Source organism: Brachyistius frenatus, unplaced genomic scaffold, assembly GCF_029030835.1.
Source record: "Brachyistius frenatus isolate BFR_SWC_R1_liver_20210118 unplaced genomic scaffold, ASM2903083v1 Contig_267, whole genome shotgun sequence".
Lineage (NCBI taxonomy): Eukaryota > Metazoa > Chordata > Actinopteri > Embiotocidae > Brachyistius > Brachyistius frenatus.
Window position 1 is genome coordinate 446,487 of NW_027210866.1, and position 24,344 is coordinate 470,830.

General features: G+C 39.8%; 1 protein-coding gene across 5 annotated transcripts in view; it reads right to left on the reverse strand.

Moving 5' to 3' along the window:
- The window catches only part of LOC138634564 (oxysterol-binding protein 2-like), a 47,176-nt gene extending 24,190 nt beyond the window's left edge, over positions 1–22,986 (reverse strand). Inside the window, exons 1-3 of one of the 5 annotated variants that reach the window (XM_069721568.1) lie at positions 22,873–22,986; positions 22,720–22,767; positions 20,656–20,864 (exon numbers count right to left, since the gene is read on the reverse strand). In XM_069721568.1, the coding sequence (XP_069577669.1) occupies positions 20,656–20,864; positions 22,720–22,748 (238 nt within the window). In that variant the 5' untranslated portion in view covers positions 22,749–22,767; positions 22,873–22,986. Of the gene's footprint in view, positions 1–4,787; positions 5,447–16,487; positions 16,606–20,655; positions 20,865–22,719; positions 22,768–22,872 lie in introns of those variants that run through there. The other 4 variants (XM_069721569.1, XM_069721570.1, XM_069721574.1 and 1 more) reach the window with 4 other exon arrangements.
- Positions 22,987–24,344: the final 1,358 nt, after the last annotated feature.

Here is a 24,344-nt window from a genome sequence, read left to right on the forward strand (position 1 = left end):
CTAGGTTTTTTCTTTTGCATATATAAAAGATATTGTGAACTTTTTATCAATATTTTATTTCAATGATCAATGATTTCAATTATCATTTCAATGATATAGATTTCAATTATCCAGCTCTAATGCACGGGCAATATTAAGGCCACTGTTGTTCCCGCATGCACAGAAGAGAAGGGAATGACTGTTTTACAGCTCCTAATTTTGATAGAGTGTGCAAGAGAAAATAAGGGAGTGAGAAGTATATCAGAAACAGAACAGAGAGCAAGTTGGAGGAATAACGGGGATGCGTCCCAGGGGATGGCACTGTAATCCTGGCCAGTAATTGCTAACTGGCTGCATACCTCCTCTGAGATACATCACAGGGAGACAAACCGAGGAGACAGCAGGTTAAACCCAGTAACACAACGCTCAGCTCTCCACAAGCAAATGAGAAACTGTGCAGTGCAACCAATCACTGTCCCCAAAGCTCTGCAGTACAGCTCTGGCAGTGCGTCCAATCGAACACTCAGAGAGCAGCAAACAAAAGAGAAGATTAACAGTAAACTGCAGTGACAGAGCATTGAGTTTTAATTCAGTAACTTTTTACAATGGATGGACAAAAAAGAAAACAATCAGTCTGCTGACTATGACACTGCAGATTTGTATTCTGTTATGCTGAGTAAAAAAAAAAATCTAAATTCCCGGCTGGTGCATCAAATCTGTGAGAATAAAATGGCTCAGGCTTACTGCGTAATTCCAATAGTCTGAAGGTTGAGGTAATTAATTATCCAAAAACCTCTAAATACTAACTGAGTTCATCTACACAAGTCTGGTCACAAGTGAGGTGAGGATTTCAGGATATTAATGCAGCAGTAAAAGTTGCTTCTTTACAGAGAAACATCTGTGTTTACTATCTGAAGCAGTCTGTCGCGATCTCTTTGATGCCTTACGTACAATATATTTACAACATCGCAATGAGCTGAATTAAAACCCATGTAGGCAACAGGTACAAGCACATACATAAGTTTCTCATTTACATGCATGCAAGCAGCTGCTCAGGCTGTGAGAAGAGGAGTAGGGCTGTTGACAGCTGGTCGATGTAAAGAGGGGCTGGTATATAAAAAAATGAAGATAGAAATATGAATGCCTCTGACAGAACATTACTGTGTATCAGGTGTATTTTGACAACATGTCTCCAGTCACAGTGCACAGTCTCCAGTCTTAAATGATTTGCTAATGTATTGTAACTTTAAATAATGTACTTACATGCTCACTGTAAACATAATTCAGTAACACATTATTGAAATGTATTATTGATTACATCTCAATCTGGAATGTTGTTTAGTCCTATATTTGGTAATAATTGATTCTTAAAAGAGAATAATTGAAGGTCCCTGCTCATGCAGGTTGATTTTTTTTTTTTGCATGTGATGATCTGAGAGTCAGTTTTGCTGAACAAGTTTTCCACGGGTCAACGTCAGACCAGCAGTGGACGTACAGCAGAGGAGCAGATGTCACCGAGCACCGGTTTGCAGAAGAGTGTCTCGCCACTTCAAAGAGGACTGGATGACCTTACGTCCGTCTCTTCAGTCAATCCCACAGATAAGCGCAGAGATTGCACCACATTTCATTTAAAAGGAAAAAAACACACTACCCGGGTAGTTGAACACTCTATTGGTTGTTTTGGTTTATTGTTTTTTTTTCTCAGAGCTCTGATTTTGTTGTAACTTCATTTATTTTCTCCTCAACCTGAGTTGGTTCTGAAGGGTACAGAACATTGTTTTCCCTACTTAAAGAATAACTTAAGGGAAAACTGAGAAACAAAAAAACTGACTAACAAACTGAACATATTACAAACTGTATGAACCAAAAGGGAATAGTGCTGGTTACTTTGAGAACAGGTTAAAAAAAAAAAAAAAAAGTTAATATGTTAATAGTTTACTGTTAAATAAATGCCGACTGTTTGTTTTAAGTTTACAAAAGTGCTGAGCAAGGGCTGCACAAGCTATAAGTAAGAACTCACTGGTGAGTTAGTGCTAATGTCCCTGATGAAGGTAGATAATGGAGCAGAGGTCACTGTCTTCATAGAGCACTCACATCTCCATAAGTACTCTTAAATTATATGCATTAATATTTAAAAAAAAAAAAAAAAAAAGATAACTGCCTGGCAGGGCACTTCATGGCCTCTGCATTTTGGCTGACCCTGTGCACTGACCCTCCTTAATAAATAGCATACAGTATGGAGAGTATGGGTGTTTGTGTCCAGGGAGGGATGAACTGTCTGTGCATACTGACAATGGTTTTGTTCCATCTTCTTCAACTGGAGTAGAGACATAGACATACTTCAATAAGAACTTATTATTAAAATTTATGTGGGAATCTCACGTGGTAGTTTTACATGTCAACAAAGCACTCAAAATAACTCTCACGTTCCTCAGAGCAGCACCCAGAGATTTCCACTGAGTACGAAAACATTTCATTGTCTGATACCATTAATTTTCAATGAGCCACCCTTCAGTTCCATTAAAAAAAAAAAAAAAAAAAATTATGGTTAAGGAGGCCTATAAAATATGGCACAAGTGCAAAAGTGCAGACACTTTCTGGGATGTAATACAGTCCCAAGTGCTTTATTTGTTGTCTGATTATTTATTTCACAAGAATTTTATAATAAGATCATTTCAAGTTTCAGAAGCTTGTCTGCATTAAAAATTCATCCTATATAAGGAATCAATATGCTTCTTTTTTACGCTGCCTTCTATTTCCCTGCCCACAACTGGAGCACTGCTATGATGACAGTGACATGCAGCTGTAAATGAGGTCTGATATGTTTGGCATGTGTGTGCCTTTCAGAGTTCGCTATGGCAATTGAGACACTGTAAGGCAGCTTATTATTCAGGCTGCTTTGTTTCATGCATTTTTGAGCAGTGGCCTGGTTGGAAGCGTGAGCTCTCCAATTTACTGAACACTTGTTACTGAGCTCTTAAGTAATTTACATTAAATTATTATATGTTCTCCCAAAAACAGGTCTTTATTTTGCTTGGTTCCAAAGAAAGCTAACTTACATCAGCAGCTTGATAATGAAAGAGGGTTCATTTACATAATTGTATATAATTTGTTGATTTATTCATTTTTAGTTTATACAGTAGTTAATGTGTCTTTATTGACAGTATGTATCTGTATCTATGTTCCTGGACACAAGTAGATCTGTAAATCTTTGCATTACAAATTAGTGACCAGCACCAGGGTCTTTGAGACACTCAGATTTCAGTCTTATGAAACAAAAGTTTCTAACCACACAGTTTATAAATGTCCTTCATTTTGAAGGTCTCCGAACTTTGTCATCAATGAGCTAATTTGACAAAACAGACGTGGCTGTATGTCACCGATGTTCTTTGATATTACAAAGTGTTACATTTACTTACAAATCACATCAAAAGCATCTGGCCTGAGCTTGTTTAATGTAAACATGTATCAAATGTCAACATCAAAACTCACTTTTTGTCTTAAAACATCTTAAATCTGCCTTTGTTACATGTCAGTCTAATTTTCTGTAGCATGTGTTTGAAATGTCAAAGTTTCTTGGTAAGACGGTGTCTCACTACCAACATAAACCTAAGTATTTATAACACAAGATTAAACCATTTCAGCACTTACAAATACAAGATGTTGTTAAGAAGGCTTTTGATTTATCAAAATCTGCTGCAACACAATGAGAGTCAGGAGTATTAGTACGTCCTTCCACATTATTGCCTTTGGATCAATGTTCAGAGTTATGACTTGCGATCACAACCCAACACTCGTATTGATAAAAGTGTGCTGAAGCCTACTATGAAGAAGATTATTTTACGTCTAAAATCAACATGAGCTGTACTACCTATGCCAACCTCATTTCAGTGAATAAACAGGCAAAGAGAGGAGACTTAGAGCCCAGGGCTTAAGAGAACAGCTGTTCCACTCCACATTGTCCAACTCTGCCATGGGCTAGAAAACAATAGATGAAGTGAGAGAAGAGGAAAGACAGAGGAGAACGAGCAGAGACAGTAAGGGGAAAATATGATAGCAAGCTCACACATTTATTGTGTTGCTGCAAACATAACAACATAATCTTACACGGACAACATGAAGTACACAATATAGGATGCTATTAACCTGCCATGAGCAGTAATAGAATATCGATTTGTTCTGTACAAAATCCCAAACCATTTGGTCAATGGGTGATACAGAGTAATATTTCTTGTGAGCGGATAGAGCAAAAATTCTATTAATCTGTAGTAATTAGTTACTTTCCTCCCCATCTTACTACAGGATATAAAAACAGGCTCTAGGACCCAGGGATATACAGCACGTCCCATTTTACAGTTTCTGATCGTGCAATGAACTCTTTCCTCATAAAATGCTTATACAGACACACATTGCCAACACAACACGTAGGCCTGGCAGGCTCCGTCTCATCCATATGCAAATGTAAGGTGGAGCAGACGCAAAGAAGAGAGAGGGAATGAGTCTGAGTGAGAGCAGCACAGGAGAAAGAGGGGAAAGAGGGAAAGAGGGAAAGAGACTGCATGCAGCGAGGAGTGCAGGACAGACTGCTCTCTTTACAGCATGCATTTTTGAAGGAGGCTGCAGAAATGGGAGCATCCACAGTGACAGATGACAGCGAGATGGAGACGGATGGAGGAATGACAGCTACCTTTCAGACGGACGATAAGGTGGAGGTAGCAGAATGAGGAGGCTTTTGTCGTTGGACAGATGGAGAGGAGTGTGACAGCTCCATGCTCCTGTGCTGTAGCTTTAGCCGTAACCGTACTGACCCTGGTTGAGTTTACTCAGGCAGCCCGAGTTGCAGAGGGAGCGGACCGTCCCCGACTCCCAGCAGCTCCGGCCCTTCATCCCACTCTCTGCAGGCCTGATCCCACTCCACGCTTCCTGAGATGCAACGCTGCCCTGGGCCGCTACATTATCCCAGCGAGGGGGGGGCTGAGGCAGCGACTTTCCCTGTTCAGCATTGCAGCGAGCACACACATAGATGCATACTCACACACACACACACACACACACACACACACACACACACACACACACACACACACACACACACACACACACATACACACACACACACACACACACTCTCTCACACACACACACACACACACACACACACACACACACACACACACACACACACACACACACACACACACACACACACACACACACACACACACACACAATGTTGTGGGGAGCGATGCAGGCGACCCCTCTTGTAATTCCTATCGCCACTCCTGCATCGCGTCCCTGTCTTCTAGAAACACACACACACACTCTGCATACACACAAAGCTCGACACATTTACAATTCTCCTCCACATGCTTCTCTCAGTGCAGTGCAGACTGGAGCAAAAGAGAGGGAGGGAGGGAGTAAAGCAAAGAGGAGACAGGACTCGGCAGCCAGCAGTCATCTACTCGACTAGGACATGAGTACACTGCTTCCTCCCTGTAACCCTTCATCTGCTGCTTTCATAGCTTCATGACTAAAGTCAACAATTTCAGAATGCCAAATGGCAGAGATGGTACTAAGTAAAGGCTATGTTTGCTAGAAAATAAAGAACAAATGTATGAGACACAAGGGATGAAAAGATTTCAGATTAACTGAGAGTGGTGCCACTAGAGCGACAGTGTAAGGTCAAATAAAACACTCTTCCATAAAATGTCTATTTCCTCTTCTATTGATAGATGTACATCCTGTCTCAGAGTCGATTTATGGCACCGATCACCTGCCGTTGATGGGCAACTTCAAATCTGACCTCTGTGTCAGTGTCACTGTACCAACACTGCAGAGTTCATATTGCAGTGAGGCCTCGGCTGAAATTACAATCCTCACTGACTGCCTTTTCAAAGCAGATGAAGGTTGTCATTTCAATATTACAGCTGTAGTACATTTTGCACAATGTACTGTAAATCAAGGTCACCTTCGCCACATGAACCAGTATTTTACACCTGCAGTGTGAATCTGTGAAAATTATTTTTTAACACCAATTCGACAATTATTCAGTGTATCGTTTATTTACTTAAAGCAGAATCACATCGTAATTCATAAGAGAGGTGATTGTGCTGTTTCCGTTGTGTGCTTTAAATTGTGGAATAGTTTACTACTCAATAGTAGATGTTCTACCTTTATTGCCATTTTTAAAACCCATCAAAAGACCAATATCTTTTTAAATGTTATCAATAAGACATGGATGACCACACTGTCTTGTGTTTGTTTCCTTATTTTCTGTGCTGTGTTCTTGTGCTTTTAATTCTATTTTGTCTGGTTTCCTGCTTAGGACCCCTGAATATCTATGTGGGATAATATCCATAATATTATATTATATAATATCATGATAACAATTTTAGGCATATCACCCAGATGTGAGGCTGGAAGAGGCACTGAATTAGATAGTTGAGTGGGTTGCCCACTAATCGTAAGGTTGGTGGTTCAACCTCCGGTTCCTCCTGTCCACATGCCAAAATGTCCCAAGTTGCTCCCAATGACAAGGGAGCACCTTGCATGGGAGCTCTGCCGCTGCTGGTGTGAGAATGTGTGTGTAAGTGGGAAAGCAAAATGGAAAGCGCCGCTTTGAAACTGCTATGGTGATAAAGGCCTGTGCAAGCGCAGATTCTTTACCATTGAAGTTTTCAATTCATGCAGTTATGAATCCCAGACAAACTATAAAATGAGATCAGCTACAACAATCAAATCAAACTCAAATCAAAATTATACGACAATCAAACCAACATATCAGCACAGAGGACCAGAATCTTTCACAGCTCATATTGTAATGAATCCAGACAGACAAACACAAAGTAACACACCATGAGATAGGAAATGTACAGTTCTATAAAAAATATATTGTTTGTTATTGACATACACTGTGTGACAGCTTAGTGTTTTGAATTTTGTTTTAAAACATATATACCATGACCATAGCCAAACAGCTTTCATAGGGTAACAACATGAATAAAATATGAAGCAGCTGTGCAACTCAAGTACTTTACTGTACAGCTCTGAGTTATTCCTTTGATTAAAAAAAATGCTACTGTATCACATGGAGCCTGTCGGCTGTAATATCTTTGTTGCAGCGATTCTATAGCAATATCTGATAACAGCAGAAACAGGTAACAGGGGACGGCTGCCATGGGCTGTAATCGAGGTGAGAGAAGTGCTGACGAGGACAGATTGTCGCACTGTAAATAATTAACGTCTCCTAAATGTCCCGGGGCATGTGTCAGGAGGCAATGAAGCATGAACCCACAATTAATTTCATAATTGACCTTCATTATTTCTTTTGTTCACTATAGTTAAGTTTAACCATGCAAAGAGAGATAAACCTCTAGGGATAAAACAGCAGCATCCTCATATAATGCATTTTGAGGTTGTTTGTTTGGTTTTCAGTTATTATTATTCTTTTCTGAATTTTATGTATGAAAAGTGCAACAAGAATTAATTTTCATATACCAGTCATTTCTATTTATGGATTGAACAGCAATTAGTCAATGGTGAAGGTATGTGGATTCTTTGAACTATTAAATGACTTGCTAATAGGACTACAGTATATCTTAATCTTTTAAAACCTATATTTTATCAGGCTACTATATTAGACTATAAATTCTTAACTACTAATTATTATGTCATTATTTACACTGAATAATAAGTGCTGACTTATAAACCGTATTATGCTTATTATCACAACATAAACTTGCCTGTTAATCACATCTCTGCTTGAAATTCAATGAATAGGAAAAGTCATTATATTTACATGTGCCAAGCATTCACATTCAGCATGCGACCTTGGCCAATCAGATTGAGCCCTGGATACACGGGCCATGTCACTGATGTTCTGTTTTTGTGGTTGAGTATTTATGTTGAATTTGTTCAAAATAATATTTTTTTTTAATAGGCAATAAGCTATTCGATGTTTGGACTCTATGTTAAAAGTGTGCTTATTAAAAAATAAATTCATATTAATGTTTGCTGAATATGACCACCAGTATTTAATGTATTTTATCGCAGTATTGAACAATTAAGTATTGCTTGTCGCAGATTTTTCTCATATCATGCAGTCCTACACAATTATATAGGATATGCAGAGCATACTGTATAAGGTAGGCCTTATGTATATACAGTATGCTCCACTTTATACTCCACTTTAATTTGGAAATATACTGTCAATAACTTCAGTCTATATGATCTGCAGGAGAGAAATCAAGTTTAACAAAAGAAAGCTCTGGACTCCGGAGTCAAATGTAGTTGCTCCAAATATCACATGATTTTCTTTTAAAGTCCAAAAAGTAAGCAGAAATTCGACTCCAAGTTTCCGTGTTTATTTTTTTTTTTACTGGAAGAGAGACTATAAAATGTGATCTTCTCTCGCTTTAAAAGCCAAACTTCACCAAAAAAAAAAAAACACCAGTCAAACCTCCTGAGTCAAACTAAAGAGAAAGATGGGGGTTAAAGAGCATGAGTAACAGTCTCATTATGCCAATTACTGCTTTAAGATGCAGGAACCAAAACACACAGAGCCTCCACCGCCTGAATGCACTGAGCTCATTAAATCCAAACGGTTCTTTCATTGTGGGGGAAAAGATACTTCTAAGATTGCGTTTTAGAAGACGCGTTCTGAATTCCAGACCTTTTAAAACATTAGGATGTGGGAACTGCGGCAGCAGTAGCCTTATCAATATTATTGATCCGCATCAAAGGCCTGGATTATGCACGATACCGTGCTGCTTCACACTGTCATTGAGGAAACACAAGCATGTAAGAACCAGAAATACAAAAACAGACTGCAGTGAAATACAAGCCTAAAACCGAGGTCTCCGAACACACTGACAATCCTGTGGCGATAACAACCCACTTATCCAAAGGAGGTGGAGGATCTCTAATTAACCACAAATTTAAGAGTTAAGAGTAATTGCTTCCCGTGTTAGCCTGCACTAGCTTGTAGGAAGAGGACCATGCATCAACTTGATGATTTAGTAATCGCAAACAAACAATATTAATGCTCCACACAGCAGACTGAAACTACAGTTGACTCTCAATGCACCGGGGCAATGAATCATCCAGCCCTTCGTGCACGTATTCATCACTGACAAATAAACTTCAGGTAGCATCGGTGCATGGCAGCTGCTGCTGATGGCGCTCTCACACAACTCTTTAAACTTTTGGTAAAGGGTGTTTTCAAAAATATCTCAGCACGTGTGTGAAAGAAGGGAGAAGAAACATCAGTTGAAAATAATTTGGATCTCATTCATATGCAACTGCAGATACTCAAAAACTTGCAGAGATAGTCTCCTCTATGGAACACAAATCTAGTGTAGGAGGCTCTATCATTATCTCAAACAACATCTTAACTGCACACAGAACAGAGAGACACACACCATGTAATCATGATGTCTGACACACCCTAAAGATCTGAAACCTGTTTTACAAAACCTTTGACAACTGCCTTGACTTTCTGGAGTGTCTGATTCATATAAAAAAAATTAAAAAAAATAAGAGTAAATCATACTTTTTACATGCTCATGATACGTCAAGATAGACAATCTTAGATTTTAAAATGTATGTGAGTTTTGCATTTAGGAATTAAAAGATAAACCACCTTTATAAAGTTCAACCAAATGTTTGATGGCTGCTGACCAGAGCTGCAGAATAAGCTGTATTTTGATGCTCATTAGAGGAATAGTTTCAGTTCAGTGATATTTGCATCCTTGCATGTACACTGTAAGAAGCTTAAGGTCCAGACTCAGCAAAGTTTCAGCAGTCAAAACCTGCTGTAGAAGGCTTATCTCTGTGCTAGTGTGATTTATTATCACAGTGTGTGACTTGGCCTCTCTTTAAGTGTCACATCTTCAACAGATGACTTTATTTCCCTGTAGGATTTTATAAAAGCAACAGAAAATGCAGCTGCTTCTGTGTGTATACACTGTGCGAGGTCAGGACCTGTTGTTAACACACTTGAGCTAAAACACTTATTTTTGTTCCATTTCTTTCTGTGACTGTAAATTGTTGGAGGTCCATGCTGCTGTAATGCCAACCCCATTACAACAATGTGGACCTAACAGTTGTTGTAATGCACACCCCATTACAGCCACTGCTTGGCAGTCCGTGTTGTTGTAATGAAGCTGTATCATTATATTGATCAGTTCACTTGACTTAAATTACCACTCCTTTCATAGGAGCTATCATCCTCTTGGTTCACGTCCATGCTACCTTTACAACACTTTAAAAAAAAAAAAAAAAAAATAGAACTACAATTTTCGCCATGCAGTTGTATGCCTCCACCAGCCAGTGAAGTTGCAGTTTACATCCATATCTGTCCAGATTCATACATAAAACATGTAGTGAAGATCCCTATGTGTTCACACGCTTGGCCAATAAAGTTGATTGACGATGCTTCAAATATGGATGTTACTGTAAAGAAGCTCCAAAAAAAAAATCTATACAATCAGTGGTGTTTCAAGGTGGACACCCAGGATTTATGTCACCAATGAAATGTCTGACCAAATGTAAAATATGGTCACAATCTCTCCTGTTCCTGACTCATGGTGTTGCGTAATGGCCAGAAAAGGCTTTTTTGCCAAATACTTTGATGTCATAGTGAAGCTGACATTTGATCTTTTGATATAAAATGACATCACTTTATTACTTTATCCTTTGAAATGTTACTGTGAAGTTATGTCATAATTATTGTATGAATTTGTAGTTATGGCCACAAACGTTTTCTGTGAGGTCACATTCACCTTTGGCCACCAAAATCTAATCAGTTAATTCTTGGGACCAATGAAATATTTCAGCCAAATAAATCCCCTTGAGGCATTCACGAGCCATTACCATTCACGAGAATGGGTCAACTGAAGTCATCTTTGGGACCAAGTGAACCAATTTGAGGAAATTCTCTCAATGTGTGCTTGAGATATCATGTTCACGAGAACGGGTTGGATAAACATATGTACGTACAGATGTACATATGGAGTGTATAAATGTCGCCAATAGTGGGATTCCTGAACTGTCATTCAGTAAGAACAATGTTAGGTTGAGACATTGTGACATGAAAAACAGGGATATTTTTACAATGTTAAACATTTTTCTTTCTATTTATACTTTTTGACTCATCATTATTGCTGCTTTCCCACCACATCGTACGGCTCGTCAACTCAACTCGCTTTTGGTTCTAGAGACTTTTCTGTATTTCATTTTCCACCGCAGGTAGTAGCCCCTGAGTGTAGCTGTAGTCATAGCGTTGCCATATGAAATTACAGTAACGTCACCCTCAATGCGACACTAACAGTCTGTGGATCCTTTCTTCAGCAAAACTAGGAGCATCTGTAGCAGCTTGCTAGCAGGTTGGTAGAGGATGTCCCACAATGATGATGCAGTGATGATTCTAGTGATAATTCTCTCAGTGGTCTGCAGTGTTTTCACATCATCTTTTAGTATCAGCTCACCACGCACCCTACAACTTTTACATGATGGAGTCAAGTCGGGAAAAGCGGCTTTTCAGTTAAATAACATCTGCGCGCAACACACCACGCACATTATCTTAAAATGAGAGAAGTTCAAACAAAAATGAGGCCATTCAGTCTCCCAGTGACCACCAATATTGCAGCTTCCACTGTTAAACAATTCTGTCAACATATTTAATGCAGAGATTGGCTGAAATAAATGAATCATTTTTGTTTCAATCTCTTTTTGCCCTTAGCATGAAATTGCAGATGAACTGTGGTGGCCTTTAAACAGCAAGAAAACGCAAGCACACTCACTGTTGGATGGTTGTGCTGTGAGAGAATCAAACGTGGCCGACTATGGCGTAAAGAGCAGAAATTGGCACAAACAACTTCACCTGACTCGTGAAACAGAGATGTCGTCACACCCGCTGTAGGGCATCCGCTAAAAGGATAAAAAAGGAGGGAAATCGAAAACTGAAAATGGAACCTCTATTGTCCAAGCCGACCGTCTCAAACAATGTTTTACAAATTTAGATTTTAATGACCTGCCAAAATCAGCATTCTCAATTTATCAACTTCCCCTTGCTGCTGATAAAGGATAAAAGCTACAGTGTGCAACAGAGAGAAAATATAGCTGTGCTGACTGGAACACAATGCAAGTTTAATAATGAGTTCAGGTTTCATGCAGCATATAGCAGGTCAGTGTGCACATTTGAACCACAAAAAGTGAAATAATCCAGCTACAGCCAGTGAGCACAATACCAGTAATATAGAGTGGATTCTGTAACAATACAGTCTTTCAACAAAGCTATTCTGTCTACTGACTCCATGTGGTCATGATTAAAATCATATTGATCTGTTAACACCATCAAAGAATAAAAGGAATATCAATACACCATTGTAAGAGAAACAGGCAAGACCATATAAATACAACTGACATATCAGATGGAAAGCAAACACACGAATCAAAATATGCTGAAAACAAGCTGATCGAAATTTTGTAAATCACTTCCTGTAACAACCAATCATAATCACTACTAGACATTTATAAAAATACCCAAAGCAAATTTAATCCTGTTGAAAACTAACATACATGCAACATTTCAAAATAGTATTTGATAATGCATGAGAACTAAGTCTGTAACTATTGATTATTTTCATTATCAATTAATTTGTTCATTATTTTCTCAATTAATTAGGGCCAAAGCACCGATGGTGCAAAAGCCCTATTGTTATCCAAGCGATTATTATGATTCATACTCAAAAACACATGAAAGTTGTTACACCCATCTCTCCTGCCGAAAAATGTAGTATTTTAGTGGAGTCGCGAGTTGGCGTGGCCAAATGGCTCGCTAGCGCCCCCCAAAAAAGATGCCCTGGCGGCTAGATGTACGAAATGTTTGGAATTAAGTTATCAAAATAATTTGTTTTCGTTGATCGGTGTGCCCATGGCGTGGCGGCCAAAAAGTGACCCAAAATTCATGCTATGGCATGTTGTTCAAAAAATTACCAGCATTTTCAAAGTCAAAATTGACTCATGATTTTAAGTCATGACAAAGACTGGAATCAAACGCCAAACCTTCTAGTTGAGAGGCAGCAGTGCTAACCACTGCACCACCAATCCTCCCAGGTGATGGACTGCATTGTGACAAATCTTTGGCTCGCTGCAACCTATAACTCCACCGTCTACAAATATTCATTCAAATGCGACCAAAATTCCCACAGACATTCTTTGGATAGTAGATATACATGTTTTCAATGGGGTCTGCAGTAATATTAAATATCTTCCTGTAATGTGCAGGGCATGCAAAACTTTTTCCAAACGTTTCAACTTCACTAAAAGTTGAATCACCATCAACAGGCCAAGGTGGAATCTGAATCATTAATAGTAACCTTGGTGAAGTCGAATCTTTTACCTGTTGAGTTAACCAGACTGTCGGTGAGTCGGTGGAAGCGCTGAGTGAACTCCGTGAAACACTTTCTCCTGCCCAAACTCTTTTTCTGGCGCTGAAGATGGTCCAGCGGTCTACGACGCCGACCCTGAGCTGGAAACAACCTCATGAAGTCACGGGTTCGAGCCCCGCTTAGGTATCACACATGGTTTATGGAGGGAAAGTCCCCTTAATAAGCCACATGGCTCACAGAGGGTGATACCTCCTATGGCAAGTCCCTCTAAGGGTAAGCCACACAGGTATGGGTTTGCACGTGCAGTCATACTAATACCAAACCAAAGGTCAACAACAATATAGAATTCAAACAAGCAAAAAAGGCCAAGAGACTTTTTCATTGTTCTGTTATAACAGTCTCACAGTGAGAAGTAACTTGAGGCAGTTCAGAAAAAGGTTATCACCAAAAAGTGATCAAATAAGTCATCCAAAATATCCAAAGTATGTTGTCCAAAATATGATAAAAAAAAAAATATAAAAAAAAAGAGTCATACTATGTCGTCCGAAATATTCAAAAAAAGTCATACATGTCATCCACAAAGTGACCCAAAATACATTTTCGTATATTGTATACAGTATAGCCAGGGCAATGCGGCTAAGTTTGATGTTTCGCCGTGACACAGGAAGTTGATGTTTAAGGTCAAATGATGCTCCAAAACCTCATGAAACTTGCGTCAGGCACCAACTTTCATGAGTTTTTGAAGGTGTTAAAGCCGCCAAAAAAAGCCTTTAAAAAAAAAAGAAGAATAAGGAATGAGATCGAGAATTTTTTTTTAACTGCAAGCGTGAATATGCGGGCCCTCGCATATCACTGCTTGCAGTTTTAATTGTTATTTGGTCTTTAAAATGTCAGAAAATGGTGAAACGTATCGACCACTGTTTCCTAAAGCTCAAAGTGCAGCTTAAAATGTCTTGTTTTGTACCGACCAACAAAATATTTACTTTAGAATATTTAGAAGTTGGGCGTTACAGAATTTTTGTATTTGTCATTTGTTTCAAGCAATTGTCAAAATAGTTTATGATTAGTTTTCTGTCAATAAACTAATCAATTAATCGATACAGCTGTAGTGTAAACCAGTACAATATAAACAAGTAAACAACACCTACACCCACAACAAAGAGGACAACAGCATCTAAAAAATTTATATCAGTGAACAAGCTTAAAATCTCATTCACAGAATTAATTTTTTTAAATATTTTGTTGCCTTAAATTAGGGCAAAAATTTACAAATCTAAATCCCGAAATGTGACTACATCTAACATTCTTTTGTGTAAAAAAAAAAAAAAAAGACCAAGACTAAAACTAAATAAAATTGTGCCTAATTGAGGGCTTACAGGAATTATGTTGTTACAGTTTAATAGCCAAAGATATTTGAAACTGAGTATGTAAAACTGAGACCTGCAGGTTCACTGTAAAATGTTTTTTTTTAAACCATTTCTGCAGCATAATATCAGGAAAAGGATGTTCTAATGTGCAGGAACCAACATGTGCATGTTTGGTTGTGATTTAACCTCATCAAACAACCCAAAGCAGTGTGAGCAAGCCAAGAAAGCTGTGTTTAATGTCTTAGCATATTAAGATAAGAGGAAAGGGCCTAACCTATTCTGTCCAGACAGCAGTCACCCATGGTGAGGTGATTGTCCATTTAACATGCTAAAAAGTAACTGCATATCTTATGTGGTTTCCTAATATAACGAAAAAGGAAGAAAATAGTAATCAGAGAGGGAGAAAGGAGCTGAAGGTGGATGGAGGGGGGGGGGGAATAAACAGCAGTTTTAAGTTAAAAATCAGATGGCAAGCTCAGTAGAGCAATGACAGTGGGTTTGATGAGTTTCAGTTGTTTTGAACATACTGCAAGAAAAACAACGACAACACCATGATCAGTGGGAGACGAAGCAGGTGGCATGTAACTCCAGTGTGTCAGCATGGCAAACAACATGGAGGAAGTGTGAAGCCAGAAAACCACTGTGAGCCAGCAAAGGTTTGATGTCACAGGGACACTTTCCTGATACATTCATGAGCGATTACAGTGACGGATAAGGGAGACAGAAGTTAAATATGGCTGAAAAACAAGGGTGGGAAAAATTGTCAAAAGGAGAAAGAAGCGCATCCACAGTATCATTTTTGGCTGGTTGACTATTTGGACAGCCACAGCATTTGTGATTTCTGTGAACAGCTTGGCTTCAGTTGTGTTTATTACTTTACAAGACCGAATCTGACTGATCTCTTTGTCTCCATCTCACTTGTCATCGGGGGCCGATCTGAACTGGCAAATCGACCTCTGCTGGCGCACACTTTTACATCCGAGACAAACAAGGACAAGCAATTTGATACACAGCCGCAGTAGAACTAATTGATGAAGATGATAAGCACACCATCTGTCATTTCATAACATGCTTTTCATCAGCCCAGAAAGTAGCACACAGGATAGATCCCACTGCTAATGAAGCAGCTGCAGAATAATTATATATATATAAATATAAGTTATATAATATGATTAAAATAATTTAACACATGGCTTATTCACAGTTGATATAACAACTAAAGATGCATTCTTTGGCTCCACTTTGATTAACACAGTAGTTGTGAATATTTTTTTCATAACAGTCGAGAGACTTTATTCTATTCTGTCAGGGAAAAAAAAACACTTTTCAGGCAAATTAACAGAAACTTATATTAGCAGACACATTTTATACTCTGTCCCCTAATCTGAGTCCTCTGCTCAGGACATTTAATCACCTTAAACGATATGAATAAATTCATACTCAATGTTTCCTATTTATGCTGATGAAGAAAAATTGTTTTAGATGTTACATCCCTATTTCCTTAACAACTACTCAATTTCAAATAGTTTCAGTGGCAGATATTTACTGTACATTAAAATTACATTGAAACATTGGAATCACTGATACCTTGATGATGTAGCCACTGCAAGCCATCCAAAATACGCTAATATGATATATGATACAGGATAAGTAGACAGCAACATCTGATCATCTTCACCAGATACACATGCACACAATCACACACACATTCCTCAGCACTACACAAATAGAGGACAAGCTGTGTACTTACAAGAGGGAGACTGTGCCTTATCCTGTTTGCATTTTTTTTTTTTTCCCCAGACTTTGCAGGACAATATCAATGTTTTAAGCACAAAAAAAAACAGGTGGAAAAGGGGAGAGTTGGAGAAAGAAGAAGGTCATTTCATTCAGAACTAAACCCCGCTGGATGAAAAGCGGAGTAAATGGCTTACTGAGAAAGAAGGGGAAAAGGAGGGAGCGAGAAAGAGGGAGGGGGCGGGAAAACCAGACAGCGAGTGAGAGGGCGACTGGAAGAGAGAGGGAGAGCGTTAGCTGGTGAGAATGTATGGGAAGAAAAAAAAAAAGAAAGGCGGTTGGGACCAAGAGGCAGGCAGAGGGAGGGAGCAGTGGGAAAATGATAAATAAAACATGTTTAAAGAGGTGATCCAAATCTGTCCTCACTTGATATTCCTGAGGTTTCAGGACCATGGACAGAGAATTATCTTTTATTGTAAAAGGAGAAAAACAGCTGGGATGTCAAAATAAAAGAAATACACAGAAAAAGAATAAGAGAAAAGGAACTGAAGTAAATCACCAGCCAGTTTACTAACACATGCAACCAGAGTCAGTGTAAGTAAATTACCCAAGGACTGTCGGATTGACTTACTGATAAAATGTTGTTCGAGAACTCAGGTGCTTTTACTCTCCTGCCTACCTCAGCTGTATTTGTCTAAACTCAGCTGTTCAGCTCACTGATCACAGCATCTGAATTTCTCTTTTATTTTATTTTTTTTAATTTATTTTTTTAAACAGCCTCCTTGAAACCTTTTCATTTTGTTCTGAAATTTCAATTCCACAGACATTCACACTTGGGCCCAATTTAGACAGGCATGTCTGTCATGGTGGCAAATTCAAGGCACCCCTGGAACAAATGATTCCACGGGCTGTGATCCCACTTTCACAAGCTGTGGTAAAAACAAGGCAAGCAAAACCATGAGAGGTCACGTCGAAGTGAGGGGAAACACTGCCATCTGCTGAACGTTTACATGCCTCATATCGAACAGCCTTAGTACAAGGGTAGAAATCCAATCAATGCCAGAATTAAAACAATATGGAAGGACATGCAGTTAACAAGGTTTACAAATGGAAAGGCTGCTAATGTGACACTAGTACAACTCCAAGTATTTGATTCAGAGATGTGGTCAGTTGTACACAGGATGGATCTCATGGCCGACAGACAAAGACACACTAAAGAGTCAAGACAGTACAGGAATTTTACAAAAGATTACTGACTTAAGAATTCAGCAAGTAGGGAAAAGGTAAAACATAAAAGTACAACAAGATGGTAATGAAACAACATTAAGTTATAAGTTCGCTCTCTGCTGCTGTACCATGTGCCCGGGGTTTGCTCTATGCTCTCCTGAGGAGAGATAATGAATGTAGGCATACTGCCACTGATCCATGTCTGTCTAACACCTCGGACAAAAAATGAGATTCTCTTATAGAGCCTGATAGCAAAATATCATTAACTTTAATTTAGATAAGAACTAACATATACTGGATTCATTGTGGTATTAAAGCATTATACTTCTGTAGACACACTCACAGTGTCGTATTTTCTCACATCGTCTTAAATCCTCCTCCTACAGATAGATTAGCTGTGAAAGGGAAAACACAAAGATGCTTTGAAGACAATTACAGCACTAATGCAACAAATACTAAAGAGTTTAAGTTCAATTTGTAACACATGCAGAGCCATATATGACAATTACTTGCATTATTGATTAACCTGTTCTTTATTTTCCCGGTTAATCAATTCATCCTTTGGTCTTTAAAAGTGTCAGAAAATGGTAAAAGACGTCAGCCAGGGTTTCTTAAAGCGCAAGGTGCAGCCTAAAATTCCCAACAGTCCACAACCAAAAGATGTGCAGTTCGCTGGGCTCATGCTGAAGCACCAAAAAAGGATAGAGTGGGTTGTCCACCTATAACAGGGATGATTGTTCAATCCCTGCTTCCTCAAGTCCCTATGCTGAAGTGTCGTTGAGCAAGACGCTGAACCCCAACTGTCACCTGATGGCAGCAAAAGTTTTCTGCCGCTCTGTCACTACTGGGCAATGCGAGATGCAAAAAAAAAAAAAAAAAAAAGAGCTCTGTAAATCTCAGAGGTTAAGTCAATGGTCTTCTATATAAGTGCAGACCATTTGCCATTTTATTATCATGAAAGACTATAACAACAACAAAATATTCACATTTATGAAGCAGAAATCAAAAAGCATTTAGCTTTTTTTTATTTCATTAAAAATGACCCAAAACAAATAATTGATAATCAAAACAGTTCACATTCATTTTCTGCCAATCAACGAATCAATAAATCAACTCACTGTTCCAGCCCTTAATACGTTTAATGGAGGCAACAGTGAAACTGGAGTAACTACTAGCAGCATGCACTCAATCTCCACCCATTTTATACATCTAGTTCAGTTTACTGAGGATGATTACAAAAGCCTTTCTTAGTGGAAAAAAAAATAGAGGTGGACATCTGGGAGGCAAGAAAAGACACTGCTGAGTTGCATTATGGGAATAGTAGAATCTAGAATTTTTGGAGTTTGATCCACACTAAATATTAAAATGCACAACCTCTGCTGTTTTGATTTTATTATCTGTGAATGGGTATGTTCAATTATTGTTTTTAAATTGGTAGAGTGTATCTTTAAATGTCAATGGTTTACCGAGAACAGTGCAACTTAAAAAACTGCTGAGTCAATGACAGTGTAAAAACACCTTAATCATCAGAGTTCAGAAGGTAAAGGCACCTATCCTTCAAACAAACACTGATTTAAAACAAGTTACCTGCAGCAAACTTATCTGGGAAAAGAGGAAACACAGATTTTAAAAATACTAATATATCAATAATTATATCACAGTAAAAACATGTTTATATTTGACATTTCATAAAAATTTGAAGGATTAATATGTTCTACTCTAATCCAAAAGGTAGCTACTGTAACTTTTGACAAATGTTTCAGTTTAATGGTGTCAGCTCTAAACAGCTGTTGTATTGTATTTGGTCGACCTGATGTCAAAACTTTTTAGACTAAAGCTGCTCTGTTCTTCATTGTATTAAAAAAAAAAAAACGACATCTTGTTCTCTTTCAGATCATAATCTTGCTTTAATCTTTTATTAAACTGAACCAGACTTCTGTCTGTTTCACCTACTCTGGTACATGAAATACTTTTCTGGTAACATACAGGGGTGAACATGTTGTGCAAAGCCTTGGTTAAATACACAAAGAAACAGTTATGTTCTATGAGGAGACATTGCCTTCATCAGCATAGTTGAACTGGCCATCCAAAAAAGTGTAAGCACATACAAATACACAATTAAACACACATACACCACATACTGTAGGCTGTTTAATAGCCTAACCTTTTCAAAATACAAATACACCAGCATTCATCTCCTGCTGACTGGAAGTGGTGAGCTAACGAGGCACTCACATTCTCCCCCAGTCTATATTTAGTGATCTGACTTTCAAATGGAGGCCAGAGGAATATATAGCCTGTCTCAGTCTCTGTAGACCCTGTCTGCAAAAAGACAAGGCAGAGAGGCTCTGGGATGATGCCAGGATGAAATGTGAAGAAAAACGGTCCTCCCGGGCTTTTCCCACAGCCTTTGACCAGCAATGTCTAACACAACCATACAAGAATAAGTCCCCTTGGAAAGGAGTTGTCAGGAGGAGGCTGAATAGACGCTCAGTTCTCATAGCACCATTAGCATACACCAGTTTGTTTTCCAACTTGACTGAGCAGACAGCTCTGCCCTCTCCTGGCTCACAATGGAAAGTGAATTACATTAAAGAAGCAGGGCGGAAGCTGAAAAAGCTGTGCTGAATATCAAATGGCAGATGACACCAGACGCCAGAGGCTAGAGGAAAATCAAATATATTCAAATATCTGCACTGTTCAGGGAATCATGTTGAATCAGTTCACACCTGGATGACACACCTTTTACCTAAAATAAACACACTCTTCTATGTTTGACCAGAATTTATTAACCCACACTCCCTATATTTAAGAAGGATAGATTCTGACCATTAACATCTTACCCCAGTGACTCCTCGGCAGTCTTGTGCTCCTGCAGTTTGCGCTTCGACTACGAAAGACATTTTGCTGAGCTTTAATTTTTCATAGAGTTATCTGCTCGCCACAGCTGCCCTTACCTGACTGATCATTCATCATGCGGATGGCTTTAGCTTTGGCCAGCTCCAGTGCCGTGACCCATCTCTGCCGCTCCACTTCCGTGCTTGCCTTAAGGTGGTATGTGCGGCCTCCACTGCTCAGCACAATGTTACAGGCGTCCTCTGTGTCGATGTGTGCTGTGGCCAAGTTTATTGTTCCACGGCACGTGTGGGCCATCTCTGCCTGCGTCCTGTAACAAATTAAAAGGCAAGGAAAGCTGAATACACTGGTCTTGGAATATGAGACAGTTGGCATCAGCAACGGGGCTTGTCCTACAAACAGTTCATTTCAAAAAACATTTTATTCATGTAATTCAGCAAGGCTCCAGGTAAGATGCAACTGACATTCCTATAGCCACTGAGCACAAGCAGGGATGCAAGGAGGGACAGAGGACTGCCGCAGTGATCATGTCGGTCACTGAAGGCTAAGCAACAATGGTCATTTCATTGAACACACACCGTCTCTGAAGCAAAACATTCATGAAACCTAAAACCTACACTAGCTGATGCGAAACAAATGGGATAGTTTGAACTGCTAATTCACTCAGTGTGACCTGGCTGGCTGCCCTGGTGCGAGTTGAATTGTGGGTATCTGGTTAGCCTCCACTAAGACCAACTGTTGCACATTCAGTGGGCCACAGCGGTCTAGATAACAAGGCCATTGTCTGGCTCCAAGCCTCTGTAGTGAACACAACCCAACAATGAATAACAGTGTGAACAAAGAGAGAAGAGAGTGTGAGAGGTGGTGAAAAAAGAGAGTGATAGAAGGGAGACAGAGCCAAAGCACCAGGGCATGAGATTAGAACAAAGAGCAAGGGGAACAGAGTGTTGTGTCTATGCATATATGCACTGTGTAAGACTTGGATAAAACTACACACTCCATATTCTGTGTATCTGTGAACATATGTTCTTCGTAAATTAGTGGCAGCATTACAAAAATGAAAATGATGAAATACGTCTTTCAAAACAAATATAGAAGAATTTATTAATGTGGTGTGATTGTGATCAATCAGTTCACACGTGAAAAGTTTTTAAATAAGGTTTGTGTTACTAGAACTAATTTATTAAGTTTAAGAGAAATATTGCATTTTGAATTGTGTGGTGGAGAGCTGGCAGTCAGGCATTTTGTCACTGTTAAGCAGGCTAAGCTGCAGGGCAGGGATGGACTTTCATGTCCCTTGGAGAGCAGGTTTTCAGTCCAGACACAGACCGCTGATTTTGCTGACTACCAGCATCAACCAGAGCGTAGCAACTAATCAGCAAAATCACATGCTCCAGTCATCCTGCTGATGTGCAGAGGTTTGTTTCAAATGAAACCCGTCCATACCTTTGGAAACAGCCCCTTTGAAGCATGCAACCATGCAATCGTGGATTTTTCTGTGGGGGCCTACATCAAATTATCCATCCTCGGTGAGCCCTCGATGCCACAAGCAGCTGCCTCTCAGCAGCACTAAGCTCCCTACCAGCTCCAGTCTCAGCTGACACTAGCAAGGTGGTTGCCACCTTATTAAGTCGGAGGTTGTTGTATGTGTATTTGTAAGTTCAGCTGGGCAGCCACTTCCCTCACACTGCTTCTACTGGCTGAAGTCAAGTCTTGTTATAATGCCAATGCAGAACAAGTGCTTCAGTGTACCGCTCCTCTGCTGGCACTCTGTGCACATCAGTTGCAACGACAACACCACACTGGGGCCATGCGAAGCTGTGCTGAGGGCGGGCAGGGATCCTGAACACTCCAGTTTCTAGCCTCGCCCAGCCGAGCTCAGCTGCACAGTCCTGGATGTAAAGTGGGTCAACGAACTGAGTGTGCTGCTGATGAGTAAGATGAGATCCATGCTGTTTGCTTCTGCCCTGGTTGGAGGCGGGGCCATGCAAAGGCCATGAAATTATACAGTCAAGGAAACTACAAAAGCTGGGAAAGAGAGACAAGGATTACAGGGGCATTAAGGCACTTAGTAGGGGGGGGGGTAGAGGTGAATGGGGACAGCTGAGGGTATGAGAGGGGTCCTGCATGTTGCGCTGAGCTGGGAGAGAATTGCAGTGCTTTACCTGTCAGTCCCCTGTGCACATATCCTCATAAAACACAAATCCACCGATCTGGAGCATGTAATGACAGAACAACAACCAGTGAACAACACAGATCAGACAGCCATAAGCATGAAGAGACATACACAGACAGGCAGAGGAAACAAGACTCAGTACCCCGAGCATGAGAATGTAGATAGGTTTTGCTGTGGCTGTGGGCTGTAATATCTCAAGACATGGAGGGAGAGAGCCAATGTAACGCTGGGGAACGTGTCGTGCTGAAGACAGAAAAGAAACATAAGAAGCTGGTGATACTGCAACATGGACAGCCTGACCTGTTGAGACACTGAAACAATGAGATGTTGAGAATGTGGCCAGACAGACTCCCTGCTCTCACCTACATGTGAAAACACAAAGACACTTTTACACACACACAACACTCTGTGGCGATGGCGCTAAGACTAACCAAGAGCTTAACAAGATTAGATCACAGCAGCTACATCTCTTGCTCCAGTCGCTCTGCTGATGAGCCAGGCTGGTAAACAGGATTCAGGCCAGGCTCTACCCTCCAGCTGAGCCCAAGGTTGGCTGGCTCTCCGCTCTCCCTCCCCACTTCCCTGCACCCAGGAACTGAGTGTACGAACAGCAACACCATAGCCCTGACTCTCCGAAGGCACACAGACAGAGCCGAACCACCGGTGAGCCCTTTAATTGACACTATCTAGTTACTCTCCTGCAGTTGAGAAGGAAACCAGGAAGGCCTGGTCTACTATGAAAGACAAGGCCGGATTCACTGATATGGCAGCTCCAATAGCACTTAAAGCTTTAATGCCCCATAATCTTCCCTAACACACCCAGCCAGATTTACTTTAAGAGGTGAGTAAGTACTGCTGAGAGTATTAAAACTGGGAGGAAAAGTCAACTAATAAATTAGAAATGAAAGAAGTTCAGCAAGAGAGGGAGGACAAAGATCGTGTTGTACGTTACAGCGAGGCTCTTCAAACTGAATAAAAAGACAACGAAGCTGATGCAGAAAGAAAAGACAGCTAGACTTGCAGTGTCGGAGCCAAAAGTAATCAATAACAAATGCAACGCTGAATCTCTATAAAACTCATTACAGCTTAACAGGCGGAAGTGCTGAGTATGTCAGTCCATCCACAGAGTCAAAGCATTGATTACAGTCCACCATCGGCTTCTCAGCTGCAGGTTAGAAAACTCAGCGCTGTTTTGACGACAGCAGGTATGAGGAATGAAAGTGATCTCTTCGAGTTATTAACCAGACCTCCAACTGGCCTCTCAGTCACTATTGATTTATCAGAAACATAAATAAACCTTTTAAAAAGGGCAAACAAATATGGAACACTGCAAATCAAACAACTGATCAATACAAGCTGGGCTATATCGGATGTGTGGGAAGTTATCTGGGCTTCAAAGTGAATCTCCTCATAACAGTTTCATGTGTTATGAGGAGACTAAACGTTAAGTTACTAAACTTTTCAGACCACATGCCGCTACGTATCAAACCAAATGTCCTAAACCCCACCGCCAATTAAAGATAACAACAAGTTTATAATACTCAGGAAAGCTAAATATATAACAACATCAGGCAGCTGTTTGAAAATCATCAGGACGCGATGCCTAAAAACACG